Source organism: Stigmatopora argus, chromosome 22 (genome assembly GCF_051989625.1).
Source record: "Stigmatopora argus isolate UIUO_Sarg chromosome 22, RoL_Sarg_1.0, whole genome shotgun sequence".
Classification (NCBI taxonomy): Eukaryota; Metazoa; Chordata; class Actinopteri; order Syngnathiformes; family Syngnathidae; genus Stigmatopora; species Stigmatopora argus.
Genome location: NC_135408.1, coordinates 1477188 through 1501627, shown reverse-complemented (window position 1 = coordinate 1501627; position 24440 = coordinate 1477188). Strand labels below are relative to the sequence as shown.

Genomic DNA, 24440 nt, shown 5'->3' with positions numbered 1-24440 from the left:
ACAAGATAGCGCCCAGGGCAGAGATTTTTTTAGTAAAATGTATGAACCCATATTTGTTTAAACTTATAACCATTTGTTCAGAGAAAAACAGTTGAATGATTGTGAAAGTTCGTGCAGGTTTTAACTGAACATACCGTATGACTCAATTAAACCTCAACTGTGCTTGATTGCGGGATCATCACCATGGCAACAGGCTAGAAGCAGATCCACGTCGAGAACCGCCAGGTTGAAGTAGCTAACTAATTTGTACCTTTAGATTGACTGGCAGAAATAGATGCTTAACAATCAAGAAGCTAATGGTGTATTATGATTTGCTTTGGTTTCAAACAAAGACAAAACATACTTATATTGTGAAACATGGTGGATTATCAAAGAAAAAAGCATGAGATAAGCAACACACCCGCTTGACCTCCTCCTCATAGATTTTTACATTGTCATTGTGTTGGCATAGCCATGCAGCATTCCTGTTTCATGAAGAAACCCTTCTCTCCTTCATAATGCCTATTTATATTAGAAGCCTTTCACCAGAATGGGCCATTGATTTGCGAGGCATTCTGCACAGAAACGCTTTAGCAAATATACCACCCTCCTCCTTCTCTGTTCCCACAAGCTCCCTCTATCCACGACACTGACATTCCTCAGGCAGTCTCTCATCCAGAAAGAAGCATCGATTGAATCGCACGTTCTGCTTGGGTGTCTGAGGCTTAATTACAGTTGGAATGAGATCTAATCAAAGGGCAGTGGCCCTGGGAGGGAACATCACAGCCGACAGTCCGCGGGGGTTAAAGGCTCAACAATGTAGCTCAGAAATGTTCGCGCATCCGACCAAGCATCCACATTTTGGTTTGTAAAGAGTGTGTGTTCAACTTTTTTTCCCCAAAGAACACAACTAAAATGAAAAAAAATATTGGAGATGCATGCTTTCCATCAAAAGTTGAAAAAGGAAAATCATATTTGACTATGACTTTGCAAAACAAAGCAAAAAGTGAGTTTTCTTCCATGAAATGGAGGTAAATGTTTATGATTGGACAGCAACGATCCTTAAAATGACAACAATTTTGTATTTTTTTTGTCCTTAATGTTCTGATTCCTACTTCTGATTGAGCTAGATGGGCAGGGCTGTGCGACACCTGTGGCGCATTGGGAGCACAAAATTTAACGACACGCGCCGCAATCAGCTCATCTCATCTTATTTTCTGAACCGCTTTATCCTCACTAGGGTCGCGGAGGGGCGCTGGAGCCTATCCCAGCTGACTTTGAGCCAGAGTCGGGGGACACCCTTAATTGGTGGCCAGCCAATCGTATGGCACAAGAACACAAACAACCATTCACGCTCACACTCATACCTAGGGGCAATGTACACTGTCCAATCAGCCTACCATGCATGTTTTTGGAATGTGGGAGGAAACCGGAGTACCCGAAGAAAAACCCATGCAGGCAATTATTAGAAAATGGAAGACATACAAGACCACTGATAATCTCCCTCGATCAGGGGCTCCATGCAAGATCTCACCCCGTGGCGTCAAAATAATAAAAAGTACGATGAGCAAAAATCCCAGAACCACACGGGGGGACCTAGTGAATGACCTACGGAGAGCTGGGACCACAGTAACAAAGGCTACTATCAGTAACACAATGCACCGCCAGGCACTCAAATCCTTCAGTGCCAGACGTGTCCCCCTGCTGAAGCGAGTACACATCCAGGCCCGTCTGCGGTTCGCTAGAGAGCATTTGGATGATCCAGAAGACGACTGGGAGAATGTGTTATGGTCAGATGAAACCAAAATAGAACTTTTTGGTAGAAACACAGGTTATCGTGTTTGGAAGGGAAATAATGCTGAATTGCATCCGAAGAACACCATACCCACTGTGAAGCATGGGGGTGGAAACATCATGCTTTGGGGCTGTTTTTATGCAAAGGGACCAGAACGACTGATCTGTGTAAAGGAAAGAATGAATGGGGCCGTGTATCGAGAGATTTTGAGGGAAAATCTCCTTCCATCAGCAAGAACATAGAAGATGAGACGTGGCTGGGTCTTTCAGCATGACAATGATCCCAAACACACAGCCGGGGTATCAAAGGAGTGGCTTCGTAAGAAGCATTTCAAGGTCCTGGAGTGGCCTAGCCAGTCTCCAGATCTCAACCCCATAGAAAATCTGTGGAGGGAGTTGAAAGTCCGAGTTGCCAAACGACAGCCCCAAAACAGCACTGCTGTAGAGGAGATCTGCATTGAGGAATGGGCCAAAATACCAGCAACAGTGTGTGTAAAGCTTGTGTAGAGTTACCGAAAACGTTTGGCCTCCGTTATTGCCAACAAAGGGTACATAACAAAGTATTGAGATGGACTTTTGGTATTGACCAAATACTTATTTTCCACCATGATTTGCAAATAATTTCTTTAAAAATCAAACAATCTGATTTTCTGGGATTTTTTTCCACATTCTGTCTGTCATACTTGAGGTTTGCCCATGTTGACAATTACAGGCCTCTCTAATCTTTTCAAATAGGAGAACTTGCACAAATGGTGGTTGTCTAAATACTTATTTGCTCCACTGTATATAGTTTTCAACCCGGAATGACGGCGAGTACAACAATTCAATGCTCACCGCCATTCCGGGTGGATTGACAACAGAACTCCAGCCGCTAGATGTTGGCGTCAACAGAGCATTCAAAGCTAGACTGTGAAATCAATATTGAGCCGCAACAGGTTTCCCAACTACGGTAAGCAGCAGCTGACTCCATTTCCCCCCGTAGAAGAAGTAGTGCGTGGTGCATGCTGGGATATATACCTAAATCGGCGTTTCATTTCGGTTGAGCTCGACGTAGCACACTAATTCAGTGCTCACCGTCATTCCGGGTAGATTGACAAAAGAACTCCAGCCGCTAGATGTTGGCGTCAACAGAGCATTCAAAGCTAGACTGCCAACTGCGTGGGAGCATTGGATGACAGAAGGCAAACACATGTTCACCAAGACGGGGAGACGCCGGACGACAGTACGCCACTATCTGCCAGTGGATCGTAAATGCCTGGGCTGATATATCAGTCTCAACTGTGGTCCGAGCTTTCAGGAAGGAAATAATTGCCGACTCGATTAATGACGACTTTGATGAGACGGAGCCTGGCGTGTTGGATGCCAGCTGTTCAACATGAGTTATTATGCTATTGCTGTGTCACGAAAATACTAATACTTTACCTCGGAGAAAATAATAAAACAGTTCATGTTGGGAGTGAATGGAATTTTCAGAAAGCTGATTTGTAATCTATTAAGTTCGGCTGACCTACCTGACTTTTTTGTCGACATTCCTTTTAGTGCAGCACCGTCTAATAGATGTATATTAACGTAGCCCCCGCCTCTTCTGTAGTGCCTTATAATTCAGTGTATGGATTTGGAATATCATATATGGAAAAAGTTATAAAATATAATCATAAATAATTAGTATATTATGATTAGAGCTGGGCGATATGACAAAAATTGTTATCACGATTGAAAAAAATATCAGTTGATATCTATCACGGTGACTGTCACATCTTTTTTCTTTCAAATTTGAAACTTCAAACTTCTGTGAACTGATATGGATAATTATCAAGATAACTTCTTTTTTTCTTTAAAATGTGAAACTTCTGTGAAGAAATAAATAGATTACTTTCCCCCTAATTTAATTATGAAATTATCTGTGTTACCTTACTTTATAAGAAGAGATTTACAAAAAATAAAATAAAAAAATAAAAAAGTTGTACGACTTAACCCACAACAAGTTTTAGATCATCATTTAGAAGGGCAGGATAGGGTAAACTCCACCTTATTACCGCATTGGCCAGAATATAAGACGATGTTTTTTGCATTGAGGTAAGACTGAAAAAGTGTCGGTCGTCTTAAATCCGAGGTCTAGACACTATACCCATTCTCAACGCTGGATAGCGCCAGATATCTTTAAAGCGAATAATGAACACTGATAGTTAATGCAGTTATTGCTATTTTGTTGTTTTATCACAGTAGATTGGTTAATTTACATTACGAAAAACAGAAGACATTCATTTCCAAATGTGATTGCACTTTGGTTTACATATTTATATGTTCAGATATTAAGACATGATCGACAGTTTTTGCATGATTTGAATGAGGCAAAATAACATGCTTTTTCTTTTGAACACGAGTTTGACTTTGATTTATTTAATATAGGGGCATATTAATGAACATACATAAATATATATATAAGATTATAGCCAAAGGCTAATTTCCCTCTTTAGTCCCTTGTGCAGGTTGAAGATAAAATCAATAATTAGAAAGCAGCATAGAAACAAAGAGCCATACAGACGTTTCTAATATATCTAATATAATATAACAATATATATTGTTATAATCATTTGTTTCAGGTGTACTGTAATTTTTCCTGTATAAAAATGAATTTGGTGTTCATAGTCTATTTTCAAACTTGAGTCTTGAAAAATGGCCCTGTTATATTAGGGCCAATACGTTAAATTGCACTTGTGTCCAAATCTTTTAGTGGACAAAGAAGGCTATCCTACTTGACAATAGGGTTTACATAGATGGATTTAAGGTGCAAAGTCAGGTATTCAAAGGCATTGGAAAAACATGCATTAGCAACAAAAACAACAATTTGTTTGTTTTTTTGTATGGCCTCAATATGCAAAAATAACATGATGTTGTCCCAAAAAATGTGTGTATGTCATTCTTTTTCCAGACCCCAAAAAATAACAACTTTGCGTTTCTGCTTTGTATTCATTAGAAATTATATGAGAATCCTGGGTGGGTGGGCCATTTCCATTTTAGATAAAAAGCCAAAAATACTTGCTTAGCATTCAAATGTAAATGACGCTTGCTTAATGATGTGAGGTTGAGCCAAGTGCTTCTTGTTTATGAGCCATTGCTCACATTAGCTTTGGCTTAATGGTTTGTTTTAATGGAATGTTTGCTTTAACTAAATCAGCCACGTCGGACGAAGTGTCACCATTAATATTTAGGATTTAAAACATAGGGCTTTTCTCAAGTATTGTATATCCATCTAAAAGCAATAAAGTTGTGTAACTCACATTTGGGATGAAATAGCACAATAAGTAGTTTGTGTGATCTTAAAGTTATGCTTCAACAACCCCCTCCAATAAAGAAAAACCACAGGGTTGTCATTTTTGCACAGTATAAAAATCGTTAATCTCTCAGTGAAGCCTCCGCTGTAAAGATGCATGATTCGCCCTTTCTGGGAGCAGCAAGAGGTTTTAATTTCAGCCTCTGATATGCGTTAAATGGTTCTAAGGCGGCGGAACATCTCATTACCGTGGAGACGAGAGGTAAACGCATCCATCAATGAGGGGTTGAGACAGAAATCTTAAATTGATGAGAGATTTATCAAGAAGGGAGTACCTTTATCGCTGAAATCATCCACCAGGATGACCTCGGCGATTAGCTGCGGAGGCGAGCGGTTGAGGACGCTATGGACGGTTCTCAAAAGTGATGACCAGCCCTCATTGTGGAATGGGATGATTACGCTGGTGTTAGGCAGCTTCTCAGCGTACAGCTTCTCTTTACAACTACACACAGACATGAAACCTCATTTCAGTTTAGCATTGGAATAATTAGTTAATCGGAATGATTTAAATGTTGAACAGCGCTTCCCTTTCCACATTTGTAGACCCATTACAAATTCAAGTCTCACACTACATTCAAAAACTCAATTACTTCCATAGCACTTTATTTTAGCATTAGCTCTTCAGCAAACAATCAATTCTACTCCAGTTAAACTCTTGTGTCAAAGGCAAGTGCAGACTCACTATTTTGTCAACATTTCCTTCAACGTGTACAGATGACGCGTGAAGGAAGAATTTTGTTTCAAAGGTGTGCTACCAATCCATGTTGGAATAGTAGTGATTCTTTAAAAAAAGTTTTTTTGTCTTTGTCATGATCATCTGTTGAAATTGTTCAAATACAGTGTGTACCTAATATTTCTGAAATAAGTGGGCACCTCCTTATTACCATATCAGGAAGTTAAAGAATAGAAGATAAACACTGGTCAAGACCAATCACAACAGAAAAAAAAGCCTGGCTCATGGGCAATGTTCCCTCTAATTTTTTGTTTGTCTGGGCAAAAAGACAACCTCCCTGAGCACACTGAGTACCAGTGTGAGCAACATCATCATTGCTCGCTATGGGCACACACCAGTATCACACCTGCCATAAGCAAGCAGGTGCATGTCTACTACACATAAATGATTTAGTAATAATAAAATGTAATGATCAATATCTATGAATGGGCGGCCCGGCGGATGAGTGCTTCGCGCGTCGCTCTCACAGCTCTGGGGTCCTGGGTTCAAATCCAGGTCGGTCCACCTGTGTTGAATTTGCATATTCTCCCTGGGCCTGCGTGGGTTTTCTCTGAGTACTCCGTTTTCCTCCCACATCCCAAAAAGATGCATTGTAGGCTGATTGGACACTCTAAAATTGCCCCTAGGTATGGGTCTGAGTGTGCATGGCTGTCCGTCTCCTTGTGCCCTGCGACCGGCTGGCCACCGATACAGGGTGTCCCCCACCCCTGGCCCAAAGTCAGCAGGGATGGGCTCCAGCACCCCCCGCGAGTGATAAAGTGGTTCAGAAAATGAATGACAAAATATCTATGAATAAAACATCTTCGTAAATGCCATTAGAATATGCACAATTCTGACATAAATTTTACCTTATTTTACACATCTGTCCTTCTCACTTCTCATTCTCGTTCAAATGACTTTTCTGCTGAACGTGTCACTTGAGATAGTCAAGTTTCCATTTATATGCAATATTTTCCCCATGATTTGCTTTGATTTATTTAATAAGGGATAGCACATATTAATGAACATAATTATGTTCATGTTAATGAACATATATATGTAAGATTGTAGCCGAGGGCAAATTACCACTTATAGTCCATTGTGTAGGTTGAAGACAAACGATCACACATACTAGACACACACGCACGCACGCACACACAGCAGATTTAGCAATGTATTATGAAATATTAAAATGTAATTTAAAAAAAGATAGAAGGGCTGTAAAACACGAAAAACATAAGAGTGGACAGAGCTACTGCCACTGGCTGCCGCGTGAACGGGGCCAACATGGGGGGGAAAAAAGTTGGATTTTATTTTGTGCGCTCCATATGATTGCTGTGCGCGGAGAAGACGAGAGTAGTGCGCAATTGCGCATGCGCGCAGCTTAGAGGGAACATTGCTCATGGGTAAGAATTTCAAAACCGGTCTCAATTGTCACACCATTCAAGTTACAAATTTGAAAAAAAATTGATTATGGTCATGTCAACAATATGCATGGCAACCATTCAAGTGGTAAGTGACGGCAACAAGGAGCTAAACATGGGATGAGAGATTGTTTTCGGCTGTATGACCTGACAACTGAATTCAAATATGACCGCCAGAGGAGAGAATCGTGTTGTGATAGACAAGCGATTGCTCATCATGGTGAATTCCAACACGGGGGAAGGCGGTGAGCATCTGTTGACATTCTGTATCTCTATGCTTTTCAATTAAACATCAGCCAAAACGTCAGCCGCAAGGTTGCATTAACAACAGAGTAATCAAACACTGCAGAGGGGATCAGGGATTGGGTCTGTGTCAGCCATGACTGACAGGTAGCTGAAATGTTTGCGCCAAAAGAGCCAAACGAGAGTCGCTTAAGGTCTAAGTAGGCTGGCTTTTTTTAGGAATCATCATCAATATCATCCCACAACAGTCCTTTGGTAGTAAATGGTGGAAAGGACAGATCAGATTCTGCTTTTAAGAAAAAGGTCAAGTGTCCAGGGATGAGTTTTTAGTGTATCGGAATGTTTAGGATTGATACGGTAGCATTCTGAGTTGAAATACTAGCTTGTGCTGGCCTTTAAGATAGAGTGACAGGAGCTAGTGGCACCAGATCCTGCTGAAAGGAGTACTGATTCTATTTCAAATGGACCCTTTATTGTATTACTGTCACCATACCACCACCATCATTCCCTTTTCTTTCTTTACTATTTTGACAATACCCTCTTGAATCTGTTCATTGATTAAAAGCATTATTCTTTTAAGCAATATATATTCAATCATTTGTTTAGGTGCTGATAACTATGTAGATACAAAGTACTTCCAGGCAACGGACACCCAACCGCTTTATGTACAGTGTGTGAGAATAGTTTTTCATGCATTCATATTTTTGGAGGAATTAGTAAATGTGTGGGGGTTTGTCAGTTCAGATCCTAGTCCTAGTGTGTTGTATGGGTGTGGTCGGGGGCTGGTTGACAGTGGCACTACTCCAGTTCTGTAGATTCGATCTACTTTGTGGCCTTTGTGGTTTTGGTTACCTCCATCGTTTGAAGTTGTCTCAACCATAGATCTTAGGTCATTTAAAAGCTCGACTCTCATTCCTGTTCTGCAACAATTTATTTCATAATATGTAGTCTTTTAGGATGGAAACATAAGGTTCAAACTCTTGAATGCTATGATATAGGTGGCCATGGACTCATTTGTAGTATGAAGTAAAATTAAAAAATCCCCTTGTTCACACTCTTTTCTCAATAATTAAAGCTTGGATTTACAAGCAGCACTGTTATCTATCTGACAATTTGAAAGCAGCTATCCTTTCCCTTGAAAGTGGGAGATTTTCTTTACTGAGCAAGAATAAATGTCAAGCAGGTTACAACACCAGACACAGGATCAGTGTTGATGAAAACATTGTCCAGTGTCAATTGATTTTCTAGAAGATATCTCTAAAGGTGGCCGCCTCGTAATGTAGAGGATCACTCGCCTGACTTCAGTGCGGGCATGCACGGGCTCGATTCCCGCTGGTGGCGTATGATTGTGAGCGCAGATGGTCGTTTGTCTTGGTACCCGGACATTTCGTCGACGTACAATTCGTCGCTGGACGCTTAGTCCCCGGACGGTTCGTCAAACAGACGCTTCGTCACCGGACACTTCGTCGACCGGACACTTCGTCAACGGACAATTCGTCGCCGGACACTTCGTCGCCAGACAGTTCGCCTAACCTTAACCACTACTAAAGAAGACAAAAGGAAATTCACATTCTTTATTAAAGAAAATAAAACAGCAAAAACTCGCTCGACAACACAAACATTAACATTTGGCCGTGTGCAAGTACGAAATGTGCTCGTCTCTAAACACACTACGCGCGAAAAGGTTCCTACTTAAACGGTTCCTACTTAAACGGTTCCTACGTAAACGGTTCCTACGTAAACGGTTCCTACGTAAACGGTTCCTACGTTGAGCGCTCCACATTTGGAAAGACCCCAAAAAGAATCAACGTGACATAACAACTCAGGTGTCACGTTGATTCTCCATAACAAATAGGGAGACATTTTGCAACAGACGAGTTCTCATGGGCACTGAGTGACTCCACTAAATTACTATTAACTGTTTGTTTTTTAATCGTGAATTGATGTGGCTACGATTCTGACTGGATGCTGATATTTGTTATGAAGTATGCCAAAAATACTGCATCTCTGACTTTGATATAGACGCACAGGTTTGATTTTAAATCAAGCAATCTATTGTCCTTTCAAAAAACAAATTCTATTGACTCTATTAATAGGAGTGAATGGGCCTGTTCTTAAAATGGCCGACAAGCGACGACGTCTAGCTTCGTTGCCTCACAACGCGCATCGGAAATCTAGTCTGTATACACGATACCTATGGGAACACCAAGCAAAAAAAAGGAAGGAAGAATATGTGAGTTTCTTTTGTCTTCTTTTTAATAAAATAATTTTATTTATTGCCTTTTTGGAGCGCTCAACGTAGGAACTGTTTCGTGCGTAGTGTGTTTAGGGACGAGCACATTTCGTACTTGCACACGCCCAAATGTTAATGTCTTTGTGTGGTCGAGCGAGTTTTTGCTATTTTATTTTCTTTAATAAAGAATGTGAATTTCCTTTGGCTCCTTTTTAATAAAATAATTTTATTTATTGCCTTTTTGGAGCGCTCAACGTAGGAACCGTTTCGTGCGTAGTGTGTTTAGAGACGACCACCTTTTGTATTTGCACACGCCCAAATGTTAATGTGTTTGTGTTGTCCAGCGAGTTTTTGCTGTTTTATTTTCTTTTATAAAGAATATGTGAATTTCCTTTGTCTTCTTTAATAGTGGTTAAGGTTAGGCGAACTGTCTGGCGACGAAGTGTCCGTTCGACGAACCGTCCGGGGACGAAACGTCCGTTGACGGTGTCCATCGACGAAATGTCCGGTCACGGTTTGTCTCTCCATGTGCCCTACGGCTGACTGGCGACCAGTCTAGGGTGTGGTCTGCCTTTTGCCCAAAGTCAGCTGGGTTAGGCTCCAGGAAACCCCTGCAACCCTTTCGAGGATGCTCGGTATGGAAGATGAATGACTGAGTGAATATCTCTAAAGTGAATGCCTTATCTTGAACCCAACATAATTTATAAGGTTTTACCACTCAGCTCCCTAGGGCCTTTGTAGTATTGTTCAATCTTTGTCAACTTTTGCCTTAAATGAAAGGCATTGAAGTTTGACTACATCTAAAACTGAGATTCTCACATCTAAATCAGTAATTCACTGATCCTCTTAAATTGGCTTTTAAAATTCACCAGAATAGCATTACGACGGTTTCCGATCGAGGCATATTTGCTACCTTTTTCACTGCATCTCATTCCTTCATTTTCCGTACCGCGGATCAATCAAAAGCCTTTACTGCTACTCCGCAAAGTGCGTGTTTCTCAGTAAAACATAAGTAATTTAAAAAGTCACATCCGGGCAAGGTAAATTCTAAAATATTGCATAATCTAAGATATTGCACATTGTTATTGCACACCCCAAAGTTATTGCACAGAAGGGATTGTGTCGTGTGCTAATGCAAGTTCAGAGCCCTGATGGCTCTGGGAAAAAAAAAACTGTCCCTAAGTCTATTGGTCCGTGTTTTGTGAGACCTGTCTGGCAGAGCGGAGCAGCTGGAACAGGTTGTGACCAGGGTGGTATGGGTCCCTAACAAAGTTCCCGGCTCTGCTGAGGTAGCGAGGGCTGGCAATGTAATCCAGTGAGGGCAGAGAGCAGCCGATGATCTTCTGGGCGGTATTGAACACTCTGCATGGCTTTTCTGTCTGCTGGCGTGCTTCCAGCGTACCACACTGTAATGCAGTATGCCAGGATGCTCTCCACAGTGGCTCTATAGAAGGTTACCAGAAGCTTAGTGTCCAAATTGTTCCTCCTGAGTACCCTCAGGAAATGGAGTCGCTTCTGGGTCTTCTTCACCACTGCCGTGGTTTGGTAGACCAGGAGAGCTTGTCCGTGATGTGGACCCCCAGGAATTTGAAACACTGAACCCTGTCTAAGCATACTCCATTTATGAGGAGTGGGGCTAGATCTGTGCTGCGTTTGCGAAAGTCCAGGATTATTTCTTTAGTTTTCGTGGTGTTTAGTGTGAGATTGTTCACCAAACACCACAAAGACAGTTTGTTGACCTCATCTCTGTAGGAGATGAGTCCGACCACAGTGGTGTTATCGGCAAATTTGATGATGGAGTTAGAGTGGTGGGTCAGTGTACAGTCGTATGTGTACAGGGAGTATAGAAGAAGACTCAGTACACAACCTTGAGGGGAGCCAGTGTTGTATACTGAGTCCTCTTCGATCCTGGATCTTGGTAAGGGTTGCATCGGTTGCTGGATCCCAGCTGACTTCGGAAAAGCAGGCTACACCCTACACTGGTCACCAGTCAGCCGTAGGGAACACAGAGAGACAGACGACAATTCACACTCACAATCATACAGCCACCAGCGGGAATCGAGCCTGCACCTGCCAGCACCAAAGTTAGGCGAGCGAACGACAGCACCATCAGATGGCAATTTCACTGCACCCTTCACCAAAAAGATTATTTCACAACCAAGAATATCTTAATTTGAAGACAAAATTGTTGACGTGGCCGTTGTATCTCTTTTTGACCTCCAGGTGAAAGTATTTATTATTTGGCTCAACTAAAGTATGGTGTTTTCTGATAATATGGTAAAGCATTGGTTGTGTGTACCCATTGCAATGGTGATAATAATAATAGTTTTTTCTTTCAAATGTAGCTTTTTTTTTTTAAACATACTGGACGTTCTGCAATCCCATCAAACTATAACAAAAGTTTGTTTCTTGTTTAAAAAGCAATAGCACGTTGATTTTCGCGCGTCTTATTTAATTTTGAGTCTCCAATGTTAGGGTTAGTTGGTGTCTTGGTTGGTTTTATTATGCTTTTTTTTCCCCTGGTGTATCCCCTGCTTGCTCCCTCTTGTATTGCCCAGGTGTTCCTAATCGCTAATCAGCCCTTGTGTGTCTGTTTAAACCCTGTGTGTTTGTGACTCATTGTCCGACTGTCTGCCTTTGCTTCATGCCACGTTGCCATGCAATGCTTCTTGCTCCATGTTCCTTGTTTCCCCATGTCTTCCATGTCTGGTTTGATTTTGTTATTTTGTTGAATGCCCCTCAGTTATTAAAGTTTTGTTAGAGGACATCACAAACTCGTCCCTTGACTGCTTCCCTGCATTTGGGTCCGACCACGTTCCACGCTCCACGACCAACCTAACATAACAGTACGATCCGAGCAGTCAAGCCGTTGACGATCACGCCGACAACAGCCTGTCAGTTTCCTGTACGCTGACTATTATCTCCTACCCCCACTCCCATTTTCCTACCTGTGCTCTCAACCAAGAGATCCTCCATCCCCCTTCGTTTATCGCCCCTGCTATCTTGATTTGGACTCTGACTATTCAGATTACAAGGACGGTCTGGAGCTCATAGATCTATTATCCTCGGACTCGGAATCGGACAGTGACGTCATCGCCTGACTTGGATTTCGGTGGTCCCCCAGGAGAGTCTTCACCTTTCCCACAAAACACTACCTGGGTTCCCGTCTGCCAATCTACAATGGACCACCGTGTGGTGGCCGGCGGGGGAGCTCAGGTAGGTAGGAGTTTTGAACACCACTCGCAAACGACCAGGAGATCGCCTTGTTTTTTTGGGGAGGCACATCGGCGAGACTACTCCCGTGTCGCGGAGGAGAACGATGGTCGAGCTACGCCGCCCTCCTAGAGGCGGTGCAGAGCGCCACGGAGAGGAGCGAGGAAGGAGGAATGGCTCGACAACAAAGACTCATTTGTAAGCATTGGTAGATTCAGGACATCACACAAGCACAGAGAACCATCTAACAATGTAAACATTGCAGGACTGCAAAAGTAAAGAAGAATAACAGTTGTGCAGGTTATGCAGCCATCCAATGACATAAGGTGACCACTAGTAGACCAGAGGTAAATTTGATAATGCAAAAATTACGCAAATGATGTAATAATTTTACAATCTGAAGTGACGTAGTGTGGTAATTTGCTAAATTGTGAGTCCTTTTTGTCCATACAATCGAATACAATAACACCTTGAGACATGAGCTCAATGCGTTCCGGGACCCGAACTCATATGACAATTCACTCGTATCGCAAATCAATTTTCCAATATAAAATGACTAAATACAAATTAATCCGTTCCCATCCTCTGAAAAAATAAAAATAAAATAAGATATTACAATGGAAATGTTTTTAATTGTTGTCACCACCTATGCTCACAAAGTAACAAATACCTATTTAGTGGTTATGATCTGCAATAAAATGTGACATTATTATGTACAGTACAGTATGGAGGTCTTATCTTCGACTAAGACGGTAGCGGCTAACGGCGGTGTGTGTGGCAGAGGAGACTTGATGGCAACATGTTGAGTTCGTCACACTTTTGTAAAATAAACTTTTAATTTAACTTAAATGAACTTCGCTTACTACACACACACTGTAACCTCTCGTCATGAATATCACTGCACAGCTTGAAGAGGGCCACATAGCGGCCGCATCATATGTTCGTATCTCAAATTTATCTCGTATCTCAGGGCAAAATTTTGCTCGTAATTTTTCTTGTATCACAAATTTCTTATATGTTGGGACACTCATATGTCAAGGTATTACTGTACAGGCTTAGCTCAGATGCATAGTCAACGGTTGATTATTTTGTTTGTTGCGAATGAAAAGGGGCTCAATTTACAGTGCCCCACAAATGAATAATTAAATGTTAAGCAACACTTGACCAGGCAAACAAATTAATGATCCTGTGATCAGGTTTAAATATAATTTAAGATGTGAGATAGTCTATCTTGCGTTTTCATCCGTGTTATGTGTATTTAGAGCAGGGGTGGGCAAACCGGTACTTGAGGGCCGCTGTGGGTGCAGGTTTTTGTTCCAACAGATCCAGCACAGACACTTTAACCAATTACATTTCTGCAGAAAACAAGAAGCACCTGACTGCAATCCACTGATTGCACTTGCAGGACACCAGATTGGTGAGGTGTCCTCTCTATGGGTTGGAATGAAAACCTGCACCCACTGCGACCCTTTGTGGAATAATTTGCCCACCCCAGATTTAGAGGAAAATCTTCAAACATAATAACATGACTTACTTTGGGTGGCGGATGTCCGGAAGGGAGCGGTTCAGTGAGATGCGGTCGCTGACATAGATGTTGAAGCCATTCTCCCTGTAGGCCAGGTCTACATGGTCAGCCTCAGACATGGGGAAAGGTTTTCCCTGTTCGCCATTTCCTATGGAAAAACAATAATAGAACACTTTTGTTCATCTCATCCATGGAGCAGACTAAAAGAGAAAGGAAAAACTATAGTAGCTCTACTACATAACAGATCTAATTGATGCACAAACCACGGTCTTTTAACGCGCTTGTTTAAAGCGGCTCATCAAAATAGAGGTGTTCCATTAGACTCTCGTCAATTCACATAAAAGGCAGCAGGGCACTCGCGGCGAGGCTGATGTACACTCAAAGGAGTTCATCAAATTACACGGAGACGCCATGTTCCATTAAGCACAAACGATCTTTCAGCATTTGCGAGCAAGCGAGACCCTCGTCTTAAGAGCTCATTTCAGAGATCAACTCCTCTAATTAATGCTCTGTGCCGTGCGGACGGATCACATTTACCCCAGACTGATCCAACATTACATATATATTGTATTTTATTTATTTAAATAGAGAGAATTATACATCATATATAAGCAAATAGTGCCTGTTCTTCTAAAACCTCCCATGCCCAAATATGTCACCTAAAATAAAATGCTTGGGAATTTACAGTCACCCATCTCTTTAAAATATTTGCTGGGTCTCTTAAGCAAAAATGTGAGCAAAGGTTCACAAAAAGACGATCTCTTGACTTCCTCTAAAAGGGCTGCATAAAACCAAAATATCTAACATCCTGTTAGATTTCCAAACATGACAGTACGACTGTAAATTAGTTTATTTCTGTTTAACGATTAAAGCCCATTTCAATTTTGCCGTGGCTCCTCATTTAAATGCATACATACAGTATATAAACACTGACCCCTCAACTTTCTATGACAACTGCTCTCTGTTTATCAATCAACCTGGCCCCAGTGGCAATGGTAATTTCCCATCAGAGAAGCTTAATTCGGGGCGGCCCGGTGTCATGAGTGGTTAGCGCGTCGGCCTCACAGCTCTGGGGTCCTGGGTTCAAATCCAGGTCCACCTGTGTGGAGTTTGCTTGTTCTCCCTAGGCCTGCGTGGGTTTCCTCCGGTGACTCTAGTTTCCTCCCACATTCCAAAAACATGCCTGGTAGCCTATCAGGACACTGTAAATTGCCCCTATGTGTGGGTGTGAGTGTGCAATGTTGTCCGTCTCCTTGGGCCCTGCGATTGGCTAGCCACCGATTCAGGGTGTCCCCCGCCTCTGGCCCGGAGTCAGCTGGGATAGGCTCCAGCTCTCCCCGTGACCCTAATGAAGTGGTTCAGAAAATGAGAGATGTTCAATTCGATTCCAGCTTAATTGGCAGTTAAATATTTACCTGCTCTTTAACAAATCAAACAATCAATTGGTTTCCCACATGCATATCAAATTTTTGCAAGCAACATTTTCTTTAATAATCTTTGTTTAATAATAATAGTCCTCACCAACTCTGGCAGCATCTCTCCTAATGGAATCGTAGTCATGCCAGTCTAGCCGACGCACGCCATCTTGCCCAACCTGGGCAACCTTCCGTATATGGCCCAGCCACTGTGTGGGAGGAACAAATCTTGAATTATTTTTTACGAAAAAGCACGATTTAACAGTCCTAATTGATACAAATCCTTTTGGGGAATTGTCATTACTTAATTGGTTTGTTTTCTGAAAGGGAAGCTCAATCAAGATAAACAGCAAAGCATTTTGAATTTTGCTCTTGTGAGTTTCTGTAATTTCGGATTTGTGGAAATCGATTAAATGACTAAAATGTCTGATTCGAAAAAAAATGGCAGAATTTTAAGCCTGAATTCTTGAGAATATTATTTGGGTTCAGTCATGATTGAAATTCCCAACAATTGTGACACTGTTTGGCTGTTGAACTTTCTTAAAACACATAAGGAAAATGTTGTCATGTGGAAATGGCCAAATTTGTCACGTTAGGTGCAGCGTCGGGCATGGAACGTAAAAGGAGCCAAATGCAGGGAAGCAATCAAGGACGTGGAATGGAGTGCTCTAACAAAAACTTAAATAACTATGGCAGGATCTTCAGAAAATAACAAGGACTTAGAATTAAATAACAAAAACCAAACCTGATATGGAAAAACATGGGGAAACGATGAACTTGAGACATGGCATGGGTACATCAAGTAATCTTAGAAAAATCAGGGTAAAGCATACAATCCCACAAAGACTAAAAAACACAGGGTTTAAATAGACGGACATGGGTTGATTACAAAATGCACACTCCTGATCATATGAGATAAGTGAAACCATGAGGGACACAATGGGGCAAACGCATACAATAATCGCACGGACAGCACACCCAAGGGAAACTCATCCATCCCAAAACCACAACTACACATAACAAAATGACCATGACATGACCAATTCACATTAATGGCAGATTAACTGGGTCTTGTGGGCCATGGCTTCTGGATATTTTTGGGGGGATCTACTCATGATAGGTAGATAGTATACACCTAGCAAATTTCATACTGATTATTGAAACTTAAACTGAAGAATTCTTGCAAAGGACCATGGTGGAAACTCTCCACCAACCTGGCTATTTTGGAAAGAGACAGCGGAACTACTGGTTGGAAGTTTGGCTTCATGTAATTTTTTGATGGTCTACCTATGTAGGTCATACACATCAGATTTCATATTGCAGTTTAAAATCAAGTTTGGAGTTGAATAAGGTGAAATATGCCAGTCAACGGCCATCTTTCATTGGTTAAAAACTCGATGAGACGAAACCAAAGCCCTCAACAATATACAATAAATAGAATGAAATCATTGCACATTTCAGTTGACTAGTAGAGGTACATTTTAGTTCAGGGAATAAAACAAAATGAGAATGTATATTCTACATTATATGTCTCTTCTGGGGCGGTCCGGCGGCTTGAGTGGTTAGCGCGTCAGCCTCACAGTGGGGGACCTGTGTTCAAATCCAAGTCGGTCCACCTGTGTGGAGTTTGCATGTTCTCCCCGGGCCTAAGTGGGTTTTAGATGGGTACTCCGGTTTCATCTCATATTCCAAAGACATGCATGGTAGGCTGATTGGAAACTCTAAATTGGCCCAAGGTATGAGTGTGAGTGTGAATGGTTATTTGTCTCCTTGTGGCCTGTGATTGGCTGGCCACCAATTCAGGGTGTCCCACGCCTCTGGCCCGAAGTCAGCTGGGATAGGCTCCAGCACCCCCCACGACCCTAGTGAGGATAAAGCGGTTCAGAAAATTATATATATATATATATATATATGCCTCTTCTGCTGCATATATATATATACATATACATATATATATACATATACATATATATACACATATATATATATATATATATACACATATATATACATATACATATACATACATATACATATATATATACATATACATACATATACATATATATACATATACATACATACACATATATATATATATATATATATATATATATATATATATGCCTCTTCTGCTGCATAACACCTGTTACCATAGTAACTTGTTGAGAAAAAAGTGAGTGAGCACTAGTCAGGCAATTCTGGATTCAGATGAATTTCATGTTGGTTTAATAAAAATAGTAGGGACAAAAATTATGTAGAAACAGCTGGATTACCCAAGTGGACATTTTGAGGTAAAAAGCAGAATTCATGTGCACTTGTGGACAATATTTTGGGTCTACTCATGATAGAAATTTCCAAATCATATGTTACCAAGTGATTCAGGCTGCAGGTGCCTAATTTTCAAAACCGCATTGGACAGGCAAAACATTATTAGTCCTAAGAATAACGCAAGCAATATGAAGCAATTTCAAGAACGGCTTAAAAATATTTTCCTGGAAAACACATGGGGATGTGAAATATGGGGGATGGGAGAAGCTGGCAGAGGGGCATAGGAGGATATGGAGTAAAAAATCTATTTTTCTTTTTATCCCCAGTGTGTCAGTCTGCAGCTCACACACAAAACTCTCAAAGGGAATAATTTCAAAGTCTGGCTAAAAAAGACAAAGTCACCCAGCTCTAATGCAAATATACACTATCTTACACTGAACTGAATTCAAATATTTTTTATATTATTTGTGGAAATAGTATGAATTGTATTTTAGCACCTGTTAGACTGCCAAAAAAACTATAATTGAGTTCTACTGTTTTTACTGTTGTGGATGCCACATGTGTTTTGGGCAGTCACACAACAGGTCAATGGAAAAGAATCCATCGCAACAGAAGGAATGAGAATTCAAATCAAAAGCATCACTCTTTTATTCTCTGCGACTTTTTCTCCAATTTTCTATTCATTACACTAGGCTTCATCTTGAGCCAAGGAAAACTAGCAGTGAATCAGAGCACCTGACTCTCACTCTCTCTGGTGAGCAATCTTCTTGGTCAACAAAAATGTTAGTGCAATCAAAGCCATTTGTTGTCAAATGAACCAAATCCCACTGTGATAGCAACAATAAGGATATCATGTTCATTGTCTTGACGCCTTGCTGCCAGGGTCGATACCTCTCACTGTTAGCTTCCTCTTCACCACCTACTGAGAGATAGCAGTCACTCTTTGGTTCCGCCCCCTAACTCCCCTCTTACTCTAACAGCTTCCTTATCTCTTACCACCTCCCATTTCCACTTGTTGTTGGTCACTTCTCACTAAGCAAGTCATTCAGTGCTGAGAATTTTTTTAAACTCTTTAAGGTCCATGCAGTGCACTCACTAAGACTGTAGTGACAGGAGGTCTCAAATAACACTCATTTTACACACTATTACTGTCATGATCGCCTCAGGTGCGTGGCGAGAGAGCAGACAAAAAGGCGAGGTAAGTGCTAGTGCACAACTTAGTATTTTAATACAAAAATACTCATACAAAAACAATAAACACGGGGACCAAAATGACGACTAAACTGGGGAAGACGCAAATCGACGAAGAGGCAAAAACATGACTTATGTCAGTTTTTCCCAACCTTTTTTTGAGCTGCGACAGACTTTTTGCTTTGAAAAAAATCTCAAGGGACACCATCTCATCTCATCTTCTGAACCGCTTTATCCTCACTAGGGTCGCGGCGGGTGCTGGAGCCTATCCCAGCTGACTCCGGGCCAGAGGCGGGGGGACACCCTGAATCAGTGGCCAGCCGATCGCAGGGCACAAGGAGACAACCATGCACACTCACACCCATACTTAGGGGCAATTTGGAGTGTCCAATCAGCCAACCATGCATGTTTTTGGAAATGTGGGAGGAAACCGGAGTACCCGGAGGAAACCCACGCAGGCCCGGCCGGAGAGAACATGCTAACTCCACACAGGTGGTTGTGACCTGGATTTGAACTCAGGACCTCAGAGCTGTGAGACCGACGCGCTAACCACTCGCCCCACCAGGCTGCCGTCTCAAAGGACGCCACCCTCTGAAAATCTTTTATCAGCAGGTATCACATAAACCTCCAAAATTATTCCAAAATCTAATTTTTCGCACTGACCTAATGTCACCAAAAGTTGATGTCTGCGGACCCTGAACAACTTCCGGTTCGAGTGGAGAAATGCAAAAATAAGTAATGTAATGTTTTTAATCGCATAATTTTATGACTTTTCTCCAAATATTACTTAAATCTCCTAATATTATGCCAAAAAAAATGTACTCACACAGACTTTACGTCGCTAAAAGTTGATGCCCTAGAAACCAAACAACTTCTGGTTTGTGTTAGAGAAAAATAAGCAACCAAATGATTGCAATTTGAATCTTGTAATAGTATAATCTACAATTTAACATTCATAATATTTTGATTTTAACCTTGTAATAATTCAATTTTAATTTCGTTATATTCATATTATTTTTTCTCTCTGAATATTACATTGTTTGACTTTTTCCAATTTCCCGCGGCACACCTGACCATTGCTCGCGGCACACTGGTGTGCACAGTGGTTTGGAAACACTGATTTACGTGACTCAAATGAAACACTAGGTAGGCAAGGTAATACTCCCATAAAAGACGTCACCAAACACTCGCATTTAAATACCCGGACAAGGGTTCTAATCACAAAATACGAACAGCTGGCCAGGAGAGGAAAGGGAAGCCAGGAGGGACACAAGGGGTGAAAAACAATCACCCAGCCAGCACACACAAGACACACACACACACCTCCCCCAAAACCCCAACAGAACGTGACAATTACACAGATACTCTTCACAGAATGATTGATTTCATGAGGCTGTGCATCACAAAATACTGAGTATGGCCAGGAAACACTGTGACTTTTGACAAAAAAAACTTTTTTACGGATTCTCAAGCTGAAAAAAAACAAAAACAGATAAACAACGTGGAATTTATAAATTTGATTTAAAAATAGTCAACACAACATTTTTGGTCGTCGTACATTCTGAAAACTAAACTTACTAATTAAATTTGTAGGGAAGTTTGCATTAGTAGAATGTTTGTGTTACAAGTCCGTATTTTGGAAGGGTAATATGAATTACACTGCAATTGCACTGTGCCTCGGTTCATCACTTGCGCTCTGCTAGACGATCCGTAATAGGTGCCATAACAGATAAATTAGGAACAAAACACGTCTCCGCTGTATGTGTTTGTGTAATCCTGAAGAGCTGGTACTGATTTCCTCGGTTAGTTGGTTAAAAAATATAAAAATCAATAGGCTAATCCCATTCAGCCTTTTCCAACATAAGTCTTCTTAGAGGCGTTGGTACCGCATATTTGCTTCCCCTTGTTGGTTTGTGTCTGCTTCACTCAGAGATGACACGGCGAGTGCGGAAAAGCAGCTCAAGCAAGATCAGAGTGGATTAAATTTGACGCGACGACGCCGTGTACGCCACATGAGATAGAACGCACATGCCATGTCGCTCTGGGGGAAGGGTTTGGGGTGGCTGTATGTGTGTATATCCACCTAGCAGCCTTATTTTTTAACACCCAAATTTGCACAATTGGCAAACTATTTTAAAAGATGGAAAAGTTTCCCCAAAATACATAAAAGCACAAAGGAATTTGCCAAAGCCTATTTTCAATACCTATTTTCATGAGACTGATGCATCATGTCTGATGGAATGCTCAATTTCTGCCTTTTCTATTCTAAAGCCATCAAATTATAGAGATGTTTCTGTGGAGTTAAAAAAAAAGTTCTAGCTGTCGGATCCTAATTAAAGTAGCGCATACCATTGTGTAAAAATAATTAAAAGGCTCAGATTTAATTGAACGACAGAATCCCTGCATGGTTGCCGAAAATGAAGCTCATTTATGAATAGTTGGCAATTGAAAACTGGATCAATTTTGCAGCGATTGCATATCACATAATTAGCTATTGCGGCTGTTTAAACTCACCAGGGATCGTTGAAACAACCTTTGCCATGAGAAGCAGCAGAAAGAAAAAAGTTATTTTTTAGGGAAACTTAATGGCATTGCTTCTTTATGTGGGAACTTTAAATTAAAAAATATATAATTGGCAGTTTCATTTTCTCTGTCATTGGGAAACTTAATAACTATTACAAATACTTTTATCTGCTTTATATATATATATATATATATATATATATATATGTATATATATATATATATATATACACATATATATACATATATATATATATATTTATATATATATATGTATATATATATACACACATATATATATACATATATATATATATGTATATATATACACACATATATATACATATATACATATACATATATATACATACACATATATATACATACACATATATATACATATATATATACATATATATATACACATATATATATATATACATACACATATATACACACACATATATATATATATATATATATATATATATATATATATATATATATATATATATATATATATATATATATATATATATATATATATATATATATATATATATATATATATATATATATATATATATATATATATATATATATATATATATATATATATATATATATATATATATATATATATATATATATATATATATATATATATATATATACACACACACACATATATACACACATACATGCACATACGCATAAATACACATATACACGTGTTTTTGGAATGTGGGAGGAAACATAGTACCCAGAGAAAACCCACGCAACCCCAGGGAGAACATGCAAACTCAACACAGGTGGACTGACCTGGATTTGAACCCCGAACTATGAGGCCAACGCGCTAACCACTCAGCAGCCAGGCCGCCCGTCAATTATGTTTTGCCTCATGAATATGAACAACCGAACTATTAGGGAAGGTGCAACGTGAAACAAAATCACTCCATGTTCAAATCCAGCCTTTTATGCATTCTTTTAAACTGCATCTACATAATCCCTTGCTACAATAGGTCTAAAGAGAAAGGTCAGTTTTTTAACAACCTTGTCTTTTGCCAAAAATCAACTGGGATTGGCCCCAGTTACCCAGTGCATATGAGAGAAGCCCTGTAAAATGGAAGGATGGCAGTCAGGGGTGTACCCTGCTTCTCCTGCTAATTTTTAGCAGCTTCACGTTTCAAAGAGGAATAGAAATGATCTGATACCGTACATCTTTTGCCATAACTCAGCTGCCCAGGATGTCTCTCGAGATAAAAGTGGTTATCACCCGACCCAAATAGGATATGCAGATACCCAACCTGAAACCAACTTGGGGGTCCTCTATCACCAGAATTTTGGGGGGTCAAAGTTTTCTGTGTAATACGAAGTAGAAAAGGACAACGCTAAAAAAAAAAAAAAAACTAAATTGTGTTTAAGAGCTAGCTATAGAAATGCATTGATGGATGACACTCCAGGTCCAGTTAATGGACAGATGGAAGTTTTTTTTGTTTGTTTTTGTTTTTTTAACTCTGCTTCTTAAGAACATGTACCCAATTTTTTGGTCAAAAGTCTTTTGACAAGAAAGGTAGGACTCCAGTTGACCGAAGTAAACGTGAAACAATGTTTAAAAATGCAGTATTTTCTGTAGCGTTCTTGTGCTAGATCACAATAAGGTGTATCTCACATTTTAGATAATGGCTGATTTTGTTGTGTGCTTCACTACTAGTTCGAGTTAAGCTTCCATAATAGTCCCTGAACCTAGTACAGGACCATGGAGAGTTCCCTGGCTCCACACACGGAGCTACAAACAATCCTAATCAACCTCGACCCCGCTTACCCGTTTCTGATGGACGCCGCCCGGTCCGTCCGCCGTGGTAGCCGCTGGTCGGTCGAACACCCGGTCCCGGTACAAAGACCACAGACCAACGTTGGGAAGGAAGAGTAAAACCACTATGAGCAGCCCTGCGAACTGCAGCAGCCGCTTTTCCTTTCGTCTCATTGCTTTTGGGGAGATGAACAAGTCGAGGGAAGGAAGCAGCGGTCGCCAGGCGGAAGTGAACGATCTCCCGCACACTAGGAGGCTGCTCTCCCCTCTCCTCCCCTCCTCCTCCACCTCCTTCTCCTCCTCCACGGTGGACAACTTTCACTCTGAGAGTCAGTATCGAAAGTGCAGCGCTTTCAAAGTAATAGGCAATCGGAGGATGACGCCACTTCTCTTTCTTTTTTTCACAATAATAGTAGGCGTTGCGTATGTTTAAAAAAAAAGTACAGTATACTTATTTTTCAACTACATTTTTGTGAGACTCACTATACCCAAAGTGAATATATAGCCTGTTTCACTCAATGTGGTAATGTTTGAAGGAAAAAAAAGAAAAGAAAGAGAAACTCCTGTGAGGATAAGAAATGAATAAACATACATGCATATATACAGACTGTGGGATGTTCTTTTCTTTGTTCTGAAACATCTGGTGAAACAAGTGTTAACAAAAATATAGGCAAGACATTATTGAAGCTTCCATGACCTGTTCTCTTTATTTACTTGAGAAAAAGCAAGATTCTCGTTATTCTGACTCCATATTTAAAGCCTTCATTGCC

General features: G+C 40.6%; 1 protein-coding gene across 3 annotated transcripts in view; it reads right to left on the bottom strand.

Annotated features, from left to right (window-relative positions):
• The window catches only part of galnt10 (UDP-N-acetyl-alpha-D-galactosamine:polypeptide N-acetylgalactosaminyltransferase 10 (GalNAc-T10)), a 43522-nt gene extending 19552 nt beyond the window's left edge, over positions 1-23970 (bottom strand). For 2 of the 3 annotated variants that reach the window (XM_077592670.1, XM_077592668.1), the window contains exons 1-4: positions 23683-23970; positions 15979-16081; positions 14467-14605; positions 5383-5549 (exon numbers count right to left, since the gene is read on the bottom strand). In XM_077592670.1, the coding sequence (XP_077448796.1) occupies positions 5383-5549; positions 14467-14605; positions 15979-16081; positions 23683-23844 (571 nt within the window). In that variant the 5' untranslated portion in view covers positions 23845-23970. The remainder of the gene's footprint in view (positions 1-5382; positions 5550-14466; positions 14606-15978; positions 16082-23682) is intronic. The other variant, XM_077592671.1, reaches the window with a different exon arrangement.
• Between the last annotated feature and the right edge of the window lie 470 nt (positions 23971-24440).